Consider the following 12,438-nt stretch of genomic DNA (forward strand, 5'->3'; position numbering starts at 1 on the left):
GGCTAGGGCCGGCTCCGACTGTGGCCCCTCATCAGCCACAGCAGCCCCTCATGATGAGTTCAGATTTTTCATGGTCCCCACCCACATCAAAGTTTTCCATCTTTGCATTATTACAATGAGAATACTGTAATCTGGTTGTTGCATATGTCCAGTATTAAACAATGCTAGGGAAGGACTGTATGTGTACTAACTGCATGCTCTTTTCTGTGGATGAGCCAACAAACAATATGCAAAAGATCCATTTATTTTCTTTTTCATCACTGTTGTCATTTCTGTTTACAGCGAGCATGTCTCACACAGACATCCATATCTGTTATGTCTCACACTGTGGCTCTGTTTCTCCCTCAGTCCAACAACCTGTCCCTGGATTGTTTGTTTTTTAATCAGTCCTCCATTGTAGAGCGGTGATTTATGATGTATATTAAACAAATATATGAATAGTTTTGTGTTCTTTTTGTATGCAGCACTATTGGGAGGAGATGTATTCAATTGTGGATAAGCGAGGACAGAGTGGATGTGTTTTGATATTTTATATTGTGTTTTGAATGATTATACATAAGAGCAGACAGTTTTACTCTTTAAACGATTATTGCCCACGGTTTGTTTATACTTATTTAACTGGCTTTTGGCTATGGAACAGCATTCTGAAGGGTTTATGTTTTAACCCTCATTGACTGCTACCTGTGCTATAGGTATTATTATTCTGTAATGACCATTTAACAATGTAATTTGTAACCGTGAAAGTAAATGCCAGGGAAATAGACCTGTAATCCCAAAATTACATATGTTTAAGTATGTCATATTCAACTTACAATGCATTGCAAACAATATCAATAAGGTAAAAGCATAAGATAAAAGGTCAGTACTCTCACATTAAAGTCTTCTTTAGTCTTTAATCACAGCTCTTCAATCATAATCATGAAAAAGACTGATCTAGTGATTGAAGTGGTTTGATGTGTGACGGACCAAGGCTACCCTGCCTCATTAGAGGCAGTTAAGTAAGGAGAAATTAGCTTCGGCTCTAAATCTCACTCAACCAGCACACACTGGAGCCTATAATGCACATCTAATTGCTAATAAAAACACTGAACGCAATGAATGGCTGCCACTGAGTGTGAATAACGTCTCTACTATTCTCTTCAGTATCCCAGTGGTCAAATCTGGTTGAAATTGGCTCATTACAAGCAGCATTACAGCTGATGTTATTTCAACAAGTGTTTCCCACTGGGTTTCTGAATAGAATGTATGCATTTGTTTTCCTGCTGAAGATGAGGGCTGTGAATTTAACTTCTACTATCACAGGTTTGTAATGTAGTCCCTTATAGCTCAGTTGGTAGAGAATGGCACTTGCAATGCCAGGGTTGTGGGGTTGAGTCCTAAGGGGGACCACTATGAAAATGTATGGACCCAATACTGTAAGTCGCTCTAGATAAGAGCGTCTGCTAAAATATAAACAATTAAATGTAAAGTTTGCAGTGTTGGATTGTACCACCATACTCTACTGTATAATCTTTACTTGTAAATGTGTTGGTTGCACAGTACTACTATGCTCTACTGTACAATCTTTACTTGTGAATGTGTTGTTTGTACTACTATACTCTACAGTATAATCTTTACTTGTAATATGTGTTGTTTGCAGAGTCTGACGTGGCAAGGTTTGACGGCAGCAGCTGCTTGCTCTACAGGTTCAGCCCTAACCCAACATCAAGTCAAACAGCCAAAGACACCATCTCTCTGAAGTTCAAAACCCTGCAGAACTCTGGGACCTTGATACACACAGAGGGACAAGATGATCACACCATCACGCTGGAGTTACACAAAGGAAAACTTTTACTCCATCTCAGAAAAGGTACAGTGGCCTCTAGTACAATAAAATCCATTTATCTCGCATGTCCTTTATGACGTTCACTATACTTTTTTTTATGATAAATAGTTTTCACAGTATAGAATGTGTTTGGAGCTGACCCAGTGTTTTAGGGGAATAGCCTACCATAGTAAAAATGTTACATCAACTACTATACTTACTACGATGCACAGCAGACAGGGAAATAAAGTTTCATGTTTACCAGGCATAAGTGGGGCTAAACTTCAGGTGGTGTTATGTTCTCAGCTTGCCAGACTGTCCAAGGCATCAACATATGGTGCACCTCTTAGCAGGACCATCTGTCTGTTGCATACAACTAGGGTAGAGAGAGAGACACCACTCTATCTTCACAGGGAGGTTAGTACAGTAGATATCCACTAAGCACTATCAGCACACGGAGCACACCCACACCCACACACAAACACATACACATACACTGTACTATCAGCACACTAAACATGTCTAATACACAGCAGACCTACACATAATTATTGAGACACTTACGATAACTTAGGACCATAATAAATTCTGCAACTACTGAATGATTTAAGGATACCTTATTGCTGCAATCTGCAGTTTGCTGTAGACTGTAGTCGGTTACTTAGGTTATCCAATCCAAAACCCAATAAAGGGTCTTTACTGTGGGATGCTCTGCTATTCGTTATTAGTTGAATAAAATGAAAACCCCACAATTTGTCACTGGAATAACGTGATTGTCAACATAATAAGAAGAGGAAATGAAAACAGCAGGTGACAGACTGGACCTGTGCCAAAACAGGCAAAAAACAATCATAGTTTATCAAACTAGTTGAAGGGATCAAAATTGTCTGCTGCACTTAATCAATCCAAATGGCCATAGGCTACAGTATAACATTTTACACTACGTGATCAGTAAGGTCATACTGAAGAGGGTTGTAACTTGTGAGTACACAAACTATTTGAGTGGCCAGGTTTAAACATTTAGTTTTTGGTAGAAGTAGTAGTGATGAACCTGGATAGACCGGTCTCCTTGTCTGATCATCTTCTGCATATTTCAAAAACTCAGTTTATGAGAGTTTATATCCATTTGTTATTTAACATTTATATATTTAACCAGGTTTTTCCATTGATGGCAAGAACTGGGGTTTCTACATGTATAGAAATTCCAATCATAACGCTTATAGGCAATTCGCTAGGCAGGTTAGGTTTTCCCTCTAGGGCCTAGAGTCTAGGCACTACCATTTCTGTCTACCTTAGAGCCATGCCACATGCATGGCTCTAGCTAGACCTCTCCAATACACTGAATTTCCTCAACAGCAGCTCCAGTTTTCCCTGCAATAGCTGTTCTCTTCTACACAATGTGATTGAATGACGCTGATAGTCAACTAGCCGACAGTAAACCATCGTTAATGCTGTCATTTTTAAAGGAAAGCTCAGAGGGAGAAAATGAAAACCATCCGTTGTTATGATGGACGAGAGATTATGTCATTCTGTTTATCTTGATATGGACTGGCGCTGACAAAATAACTGTGGCTCTGCCTCAATCAAAGCGTTTGTCGGGACGCTCTCCCTCTCTCCGTATTTTACATCACCCTTTCTCTCCTTCTCTCTGCCTCTTTATTTCTCTTTCAAATCAAAATCAAATGTTGTTGGTCACATGCGCCGAATACAACAGGTGTAGACTTTACTGTGAAATGCTAACTTACAAGCCCATTCCCAACAATGCAGAGTTAAATAGTAAGACAAATATTTGACAAATAAAAAATAAAATACTAACACAATAAAAACAATAATGAGGCTATATACAAGGGGTACCAGTACAGAGTCAATTTGCTGGGGTACCAGGTAGTTGAGGTCATTGAGGTAATAAAGTATGTACATGTAGGTACTGTAGTGGTAAAAGTAACTAGGTAATCAGGATAATTAATTAACAAAGTAGCATCAGCGTGTGTGAAGAGTGTGAGTGTGTGGCGTCAATATGCATGTGTTGTGTGAGTGATCATATTTAATGTATGTGTGTTGGAGTGTCAGAATAGTATGTGTGAGTGTGTGGGTGAAGTCTAGTGAGTGTACATACTGCATGAAAAATGTAATAATAAAGGGTGTCAATGTAAATAGTCTGGGTAGCCTTTGATGAACTGTTCAGCAGTCTTACGGCACTCTGGTACCACTTGCCCTGCGGTAGCAGAAAGAACAGTCTATTACTTGGGTGGCTGGAGTCTTTGACAATTTTTAACCCCTTCCTCTGACAACGCCTGGTATAGAGGTCCTGGAAGGCAGGGAGTTCGGCCCCAGTGAGGTACTGCCCTCTGTCGCACCTTCCGGTTGGATGCCGAGCAGTTGCTATACCAAGTGGTGATGCAGCCAGTCAAGATGCTCTCAATGGTGCAGCTGTAGAACATTTTTAGGATCTTAGGGCCTAACCAAAATCTTTTCATTCTCCTGAGGGGGAAGATGCGAACCTCTTCACGACTGTGTTGGTATGACTGGGCCATGATAGGACCTTAGTGATGTGGACACCGAGGAATTTGAAACTCTCGACCCACTCCACTACAGCCCTATCGATGTGAATAGGGGCGTGTTCGCTCTCCATTTCCTGTAGTCCAGATCAGCTCCTTTGTCTGGCCAATATTGAGGGAGAGGATGTTGTACCGGCACTACATTGCCAGATCTTTGACCTCTTCCTTATAGGCTGTCTCATCGTCATTGGAGATTAGGCCTACCACGTCGTGTCATCTGCAAACTTAATGATGGTGTTGGATTTGTGCGTGGCCAAACAGTCGTGGGTGAACAGGGAGTACAGGAGGGGACAGAGCACACACCCCTGAGGTGCTCCCATGTTGTGGGTCAGCATGGTGGATGTGTTGTTGCATAACGTCAACACCTGGGTGAAGCCCGTCAAGAAGTCCAGGATCCAGTTGCAGAGCGAATTGTTCTAGGGTCCTTAGCTTAATGATGAGCATGGAGAGCACTATGGTTTTGAACGCTGAGCTGTAGTCAATGAACATCATTCTCACCTAGGTGTTCCTTTTGTCCAGGTGGGAAAGGGCAGTGTGGAGTGCGATTTGCATTTGCTTCATCTGTGGATCTGTATGCGAATTGGAGTGGGTGCAGGGTTTCTGGGATCATGGTGTTGATCTCAGATATGACCAGCCGTTTGAAGCATTTCATGGCTACAGATGTGAGTGCTATGGGGCAGTAGTCATTTAGACAGGTTATCTTGGGCATAGGGACTATGGTGGTTTGCTTGAAACTTGTAGGTATTACAGACTGGGTCAGGGAAAGATTGAAAATGTAATTGAAGACACTTGCCAGCTGGTCAACGCATGTTTTGAGTACGCGTCCTGGTAACCTGTCTGGCTCTGCGGCCTAATGAATGTTAAGCTGTTTAAAGGTTTTACTCACATCTGCAATGGAGAGCGTGATCATACTGTTGTCCGGAACAGCTGGTGCTGTCACGCATGGTTCAGTGTTGCTTGTCTCGAAGCGAGCGTAGAAGGTATTTAAGTTGTCTGGTAGTCTTTAAGTTGTCTGGTAGGCTTTCAGCTGGGTTTCCCTTTGTAATCCATGATAGTTTGCAAGCCCTGCCACATCCGGCAAGCATCAGAGCCGGTGTAGTAGAATTTGATTTTAGTCCTGTATTGATGCTTTTCATGTTTGATGGTTTGTTGGAGGGCATAGCGGGATTTCATATAAATGTCCGGATTGGTGTCCCGCTCCTTGAAAGCAGCAGCTCTAGCTTTTAACTCAGTGCAGATGTTGCCTGTAATCCATGGATTCTGGTTGGATATGTACGTAGCGTCACTGTGGGGAAGACGTCATCGATGTACTTATTAATGAAGCCGTTGACTGATGTGTTAAACTCCTCAATGCCATTGGATTAATCTTGGAACATATTCCAGTCTGTGGTAACGAAACAGTCATGTAGCTTAGCATCCGCGTCATCTGACCACTTCCAAATTGATTGTGTCACTGGTACTTCCTGTTTGAGTTTTTGCTTGGAAGAAGGAATCAGGAGAATAGAGTTATGGTCAGATTTGCCAAATAAAGGGCAACAGAGAGCTTTGTGTGTGGAGTGAAGGTTGTCCAGAGTTTTTTTTTTTAGGTGCACATATGCTGGTAGAAATGAGGTAAAATGGATTTCAGTTGGTTACCTTGTTGGTTACCTTGTTATTTATCATCTGTAGCTCAGTTGGTAGAGCATGGCCCTTGCAACAGAAGGATAGTGGGTTCAATTCCCAAGAAGGCCCATACATAAAATGTATGCATGCATGATTGTAAGTCACTTTGGATAAAAGTGTCTGCTAAATAGCGTATATTATTTATCAGTTTTTTTCTTATTTTTACATCTATCCTCTCTCCCCTCTCTCCTTCCCCCTCTTCCCCCCTCTCTCATTCCCCCTCTCTCCTCTCTCTCCTTCCCCCTCTCTCCTTCCCCCTCTCTTTCCAATTTGTTTCATGCTGTAATTTACCAATGTAAGCTCTGTCTGTCTCTTTCACTCAGTCTTTCTCTTCTCTCTCACATGAATGTAATGTTGTGTCTATTGAATTAGTGTGACTCTTCCTCGGTTTTAATGCAAGGTTGAATTATCTGCATAATTTAGGTCAGTACCTCTCTGACTGTGTATTAGACCTGAAGCTATAATTAAGCAGCCATTTACTCAAGAATCAAGTCAAATCCTGATAAGAAACAGTCCCAATACAAGGACAGCATTGACATTGAGTCCTCTATACAGGATAGTAAAAGTGCCTGGAAAGCAACAGTAACCAGCATACTGTACCTCTCGTACCTTCAACGTTGATGGATGTCACAATATGACCATAACAATGTAGAGTAGACAGAGATGGTTATCTGGGGGGATTGACCTCTCTGCAGTTTACTATTGCCTTGTAACTCTTGTCATTCCCCTGTCAAGAAGCTTTCTCTGCGCAGTTTGTGTTACTGTGATGGCTAGCCTTAAATTAAACGCTATTCTCCTTGGTGCGTCCTAGATGGCACCCTATTCCCTTATGTAGTGCACTTATTTAGACCAAGTAGTACACTATAGTATATAGAGAATAGGGTGCTATTTGGGACGCAGACCTGGTCTTCCTCTTTGAGGTAATCAGTGAGTTCCATTTGTAAGAGGGCCTTATCACGGCTGTGTGAGGGAGAGTGAGGGAGGGTGGCAGGGTCTTGTAATGGCTGTGTGAGGGAGGGAGGGGTGGCAGGCCATTCTTCCTCTGCTTCTCTGAGGATTGGGGAAAGGACAGATTTACATTGCTATAGGGGCACACTGTACTTTAAAGCTGTGACTATACAGGCTCTGGCAGGAACCCTCTATAGAGAACATGGAGAACTGCTATAGCACTATGCAAATGCCACCCCCTGTATCTGCTCTGTCAGTTACATTCAAACATGTATGCATGTGCATGTGCATGCTCACAAACTCACACGCACACAAACAAATACATATGGCTTTGTTGTGAAAATGGATAAATATTGAATTCTCTACACAACCTATACACCTATTGTTGAGGAAAACCACAATACCATTCTTCCACATACACCATTATTGCCCATACATCTATCCAAACACGCAAATACAGTATGTGTACATGCACAGCCATACTGTATGTACACACAGTCGCAACAAAGCTTTGGTCCAAGGCTTTTCATGAGGCAAGCCTGTGCAATCAATATAGCTGCAGTGCTCACATTGAAAAACATAGGCTGTTCACCCTCCAAGGAGCAGACAGACAGACACAAGCTGTTTGCAGCAACTTTGCTGCCTGTATGTGGAAATGAATGAAATAAATGGATTGCCAAGATTTATTTCCGGTATCCAAAACCATTCCATTCCCTCTGTAGTTTACATTAATCAAAATGCCTGCTTATATTGTGAACCATTGGCTCATATTTCACTCCAATTCTTAACTGTCAACTGTAATATTTATTGGATGCAAATACATGAGGGTCAATGTGACCTGCTCCAGTGCATTCTGGAAGTGGGTTGATAACTGTATCCAACTGAGTTGAGATTATGTCAGCCACACAAGAGTTTGGTGGCACCTTAATTGGGGAGAACGGGCTTGTGGTAATGACAATAAATAAATAAAAATGCAGCAATGCAAGTAGACTGGGTAGCCATTTGATTAGATGTTCAGTAGTCTTATGGATTGGGGGTAGAAGCTGTTTAGATGCCTCTAGGACCTAGACTTTGTGCTCTGGTACCACTTGCCATGCGGTAGCAGAGAGAACAGACTAGGGTGGCTAGTTTGACCACCTGGCAAGTGTCATTTTTAGGGCCTACCTCTGATATGGTAAAGAGTTCCTGGATGGCAGGAAGCTTGGCCCCAGTGATATACTGGGCCGTACGCACTACCCTCTGTAGTGCCTTGTGGTCGGAGGTCGAGCAGTTGCCATACCAGGCAGTGATGCAACCAGTCAGGATTGGAGGTCGACCGATTAATCGGAATGGCAGATTAATTAGGGCTGATTTCAAGTTTTCATAACAATCGGTAATCAGCATTTTTGGACACTGATCATAGCTGATTATATTGCACTCCACGAGGAGACTGCCTCAACGGCAGGCTGTTATGCGACTGCAGCAAGGAGCCAAGGTAAGGTGCTAGCTGGCATTAAACGTATCTTATAAAAAACAATCAATCTTAACATAATCACTAGTTAAACCTCTTACGTATTGTGGTTCCTGTACAGGAACCAAAGTCAGCGGAAATTTCAGAGCGCCACTCGTAGTACTCGATAAAACTCAAACTTTCATTAAAACACACATGCAAGGTACTCAATTAAAGCTACACTCGTTGTGAATCTAGCCAACATGTCAGATTTGTAAAATGCTTTTCGGCGAAAGCATGAGAAGCTATTATCTGATAGCATGCACCTATACGTCATCCCACCAAGGATAAACTCGCAACGAAATGCCAGTATTGGCGACATCGTGTGGAAGCTGTAGGCGTTGTAAACGGAACCTCATCTATTTTCTATCGCCTTAGACAAATTCAAAGACTGGCGGATGAATATTTTTTTTGTGTTTTTGGTGAACAGTTTTCCCTGGGATTTTTACTCCTGAACACGTTCTGTTATAGCCACAGACATGATTTAACCAGTTTTAGAAACTTCAGAGTGTTTTCTATACACACATACTTATCATATGCATATACTATATTCCTGGCATGAGCAGCAGGACGTTGAAATGTTGCGCGATTTTTAACAAAAAGTTGCGAAAAGCTGCGAGAATTCGCATGATCCGTAACAGGTTTTAACTACACATGGTTGATGATATTACTAGTTTATCTAGCTTGTCCTACGTTGCATATAATCGATGCCTGTTAATTTATCATTGAATCATAGCCTACTTCGCCAAACGGGTGATTTAACAAGCGCATTAGCGAAAAAAGCACTGCCGTTGCACCAATGTGTACCTAACCATAAACATCAACATCTTTCTTAAAATTAATACACAAGCATATATTTTTAAACCTGCATATTTAGTTAATAATGCCTGCTAACATGAATTTCTTTTAACTAGGGAAATTGTTTCACTTCTCTTGTGTTCTGTGCAACAGAGTCAGGGTATATGCAGCAGTTTGGGCCGCCTGGCTCGTTGCGAACTGTGAAGACTATTTCTTCCTTACAAAGACAGCCAACTTCGCCAAAAGGGGGATGATTTAACAAAAGCGCATTTGCGAAAAAAGCACAATCGTTACACGAATGTACCTAACCATAAACATCAATGCCTTGCCTTTCTTAAAATCAATACACAGAAGTATACATTTTTAAACCTGCATATTTAGTTAAAATAAATTCATGTTAGCAGGCAATATTAAACTAGGGAAATTGTGTCACTTCTCTTGCGTTCATATCACGCAGAGTCAGGATATATGCAACAGTTTGGGCCACCTGGCTCATTGCGAACTAATTTGCCAGAATTTTACATTTTATTATGATATAACATTGAAGGTTGTGCAATGTAACAGGAATATTTAAACTTATGAATGCCACCCGTTAGATAAAATACGGAACGGTTCCGTATTTCACTGAAAGAATAAACTTTTTATTTTCTAAATGATAGTTTCCAGATTTGACCATATTAATGACCTGAGGCTCGTTTTTCTGTGTGCTATTATGTTATAATTAAGTCTGATTTGATATTTGATAGAGCAGTCTGACTGAGCGGTGGTAGGCAGCAGCAGGCTCATAAGCATTCATTCAAACAGCACTTTTGTGCGTTTGCCAGCAGCTCTTCGCAATGCTTCGAACATTGTGCTGTTTATGACTTCAAGCCTATCAACTCCCGAGATTAGGCTGGTGTAACCGATGTGAAATGGCTAGCTAGTTAGCGGGTTGCGCGCTAATAGCTTTTCAAACGTCACTCGCTCTGAGACTTGGAGTCGTTGCTCTGCAAGGGCTGCGGCTTTTGTGGAGTGATGGGTAACGACGCTTCGAGGGTGGCTGTTGTCAATGTGTTCCTGGTTCGAGCCCAGGTAGGGGCGAGGAGAGGGACGGAAGCTATACGTTACACTGGCAATACTAAAGTGCCTATAAGAACATCCAATAGTCAAAGTTATATGAAATACAAATTGTATAGAGAAAAATAGTCCTATAATTCCTATAATAACCTCAACCTAAAACTTCTTACCTGGGTATATTGCAGACTCATTTTAAAAGGAACCACTAGCTTTCAAATGTTCTCATGTTCTGAGCAAGGAACTTAACCGTTAGCTTTTTTACATGGCACATATTGCACTTTTACTTTCTTCTGCAACACTTGGTTTTTGCATTATTTAAACCATTTATTTGAGTCTAAATTGATTTGATTGATGTATTATATTAAGTTAAAATAAAATGTTCATTCAGTATTGTTGTAATTGTCATTATTGCAAATAAATAAATAAATAAAATCGGCCGATTTAATCGGCATCAGCTTTTTTAGTCCCCCAATAATCGGTATCGGTATCGGCGTTGAAAAAAATGATAATCGGTCGACCTCTAGTCAGGATACTCTCGATGGTGCAACTGAAGAACCTTTTTGAGGATCTGAGGACCAATGACAAATCTTCACGGCAATGACATCTCTTCACGGCTGTCTTGGTGTGCTTGGACCATGTGAGTTCATTGGTGATGTGGACACCAAGGAACCACTACAGCTCTACAGCTCCACTACAGCCACTACAGCTCCACTACAGCCACTGTCCTCCTTTTCCTGTAGTACACAATCATCTCCTTAGTCTTGATCACGTTGAGGGAGAGGTTGTTGTCGTAACACCACATGGCCAGGTCTCTGGCCTCCTCCCTTTATGCTGTCTCGTCGTTGTTGGTGTTCAGGCCTACCACTGTTATGTAATCGGCAAACTTAATGATGGTGTGGGAGTCATGCCTGGCCGTGTAGTCATGAGTGAACAGGGAGTACAGGAGGGGACTGAGCACGCACCCCTGAGGCGCCCCCGTGTTAAGGATCAGATTGGCGTATGTGTTGTTACCTACCCTTACCATCTGGGGGTGGCCCGTCAGGAAGTCCAGGATCCAGTTGCAGAGGGAGGTGTTTAGTCCCAGGGTCCTTAGCTTAGTGATGAGCTTTGAGGGCACTATGGTGTTGAACGCTGAGCTGTAGTCAATGCATTCTCACATAGGTGTTCCTTTTGTCCAGGTGGGAATGGGCAGTGTACAGTGCAATAGAGATTGCATCTTCTGTGGATCTGTTTGGTCCGGTATGCAAATTGGAGTGGGTCTAGGGTTTCTGGATAATGGTGTTGATGTGAGCCATAACCAACCTTTCAAAAAACTTCATGGCTACAGACGGGAGTGCTACGGGTCGGTATTCATTTAGGCAGGTTACCTTAGTGTTCTTGGGCACAGAGACTATGGTGGTCTGCTTGGAACATGTTGGTATTACAGACTCAGACAGGGAGAGTAATTGAAAATGTAATTGAAGACACTTGCCAGTTGGTCAGTGCATTCTCGGAGTACACGTCCTGGTAATCAGTCTGGCCCTGTCGCCTTGTAACGGCAGCCATCCTCTCCGGCTCCATCTTACATCATTCAGAGCTCGACCAACCCAGATTATAACGTCTGATATACCACGGCTGTCAGCCAATCAGGGTTCGAACCAGACGTTTTATTATAATCAATATAACATGTGATTAGTTTTCCTCTGAAAGTACAGTCATAATATCACAGTCAAAGTATCAGTCAGAACATTTCAACATGCTTCTCCATCATTCTTAATGACTTTAAGTTTGTCAATGATTATATGTTGACTTATTATATTTTTATGGTGCACTGAACTAAGCACAAGGTTTATTCCTTGCCATGTACTGTAGCTGGATAGCTGTTTTTTTCTCCAGCTTTTTTTGCAAAATATGTTGTAGATTATGCATATGAAGTGTTTTAGAGCAAGTGTTTACGATCACAGCAATTTGAGTATGACATGTTGAAATAATTTAAACGGCCTGTATCTAGATAAGATTTTTTTTTGCCATCATTGGTAATCTGATTTAAAGTTGCAGCAAACGGCAGTAACATGTGCAATACAATTAAGTTATGCTGTTTTCAGATTGTCCCCATGAGTACTCCAGTAAATTCTCCATCAAAT

General features: G+C 41.7%; 1 protein-coding gene across 1 annotated transcript in view; it reads left to right on the top strand.

Moving 5' to 3' along the window:
• The window catches only part of LOC139422762 (contactin-associated protein-like 4), a 217,192-nt gene that overhangs the window by 74,179 nt on the left and 130,575 nt on the right, over positions 1–12,438 (top strand). The window contains exon 5 of the mRNA XM_071174090.1: positions 1,640–1,849. Within this exon, the coding sequence (XP_071030191.1) occupies positions 1,640–1,849 (210 nt within the window). The remainder of the gene's footprint in view (positions 1–1,639; positions 1,850–12,438) is intronic.

This window comes from Oncorhynchus clarkii, chromosome 12 (genome assembly GCF_045791955.1).
Source record: "Oncorhynchus clarkii lewisi isolate Uvic-CL-2024 chromosome 12, UVic_Ocla_1.0, whole genome shotgun sequence".
Classification (NCBI taxonomy): Eukaryota; Metazoa; Chordata; class Actinopteri; order Salmoniformes; family Salmonidae; genus Oncorhynchus; species Oncorhynchus clarkii.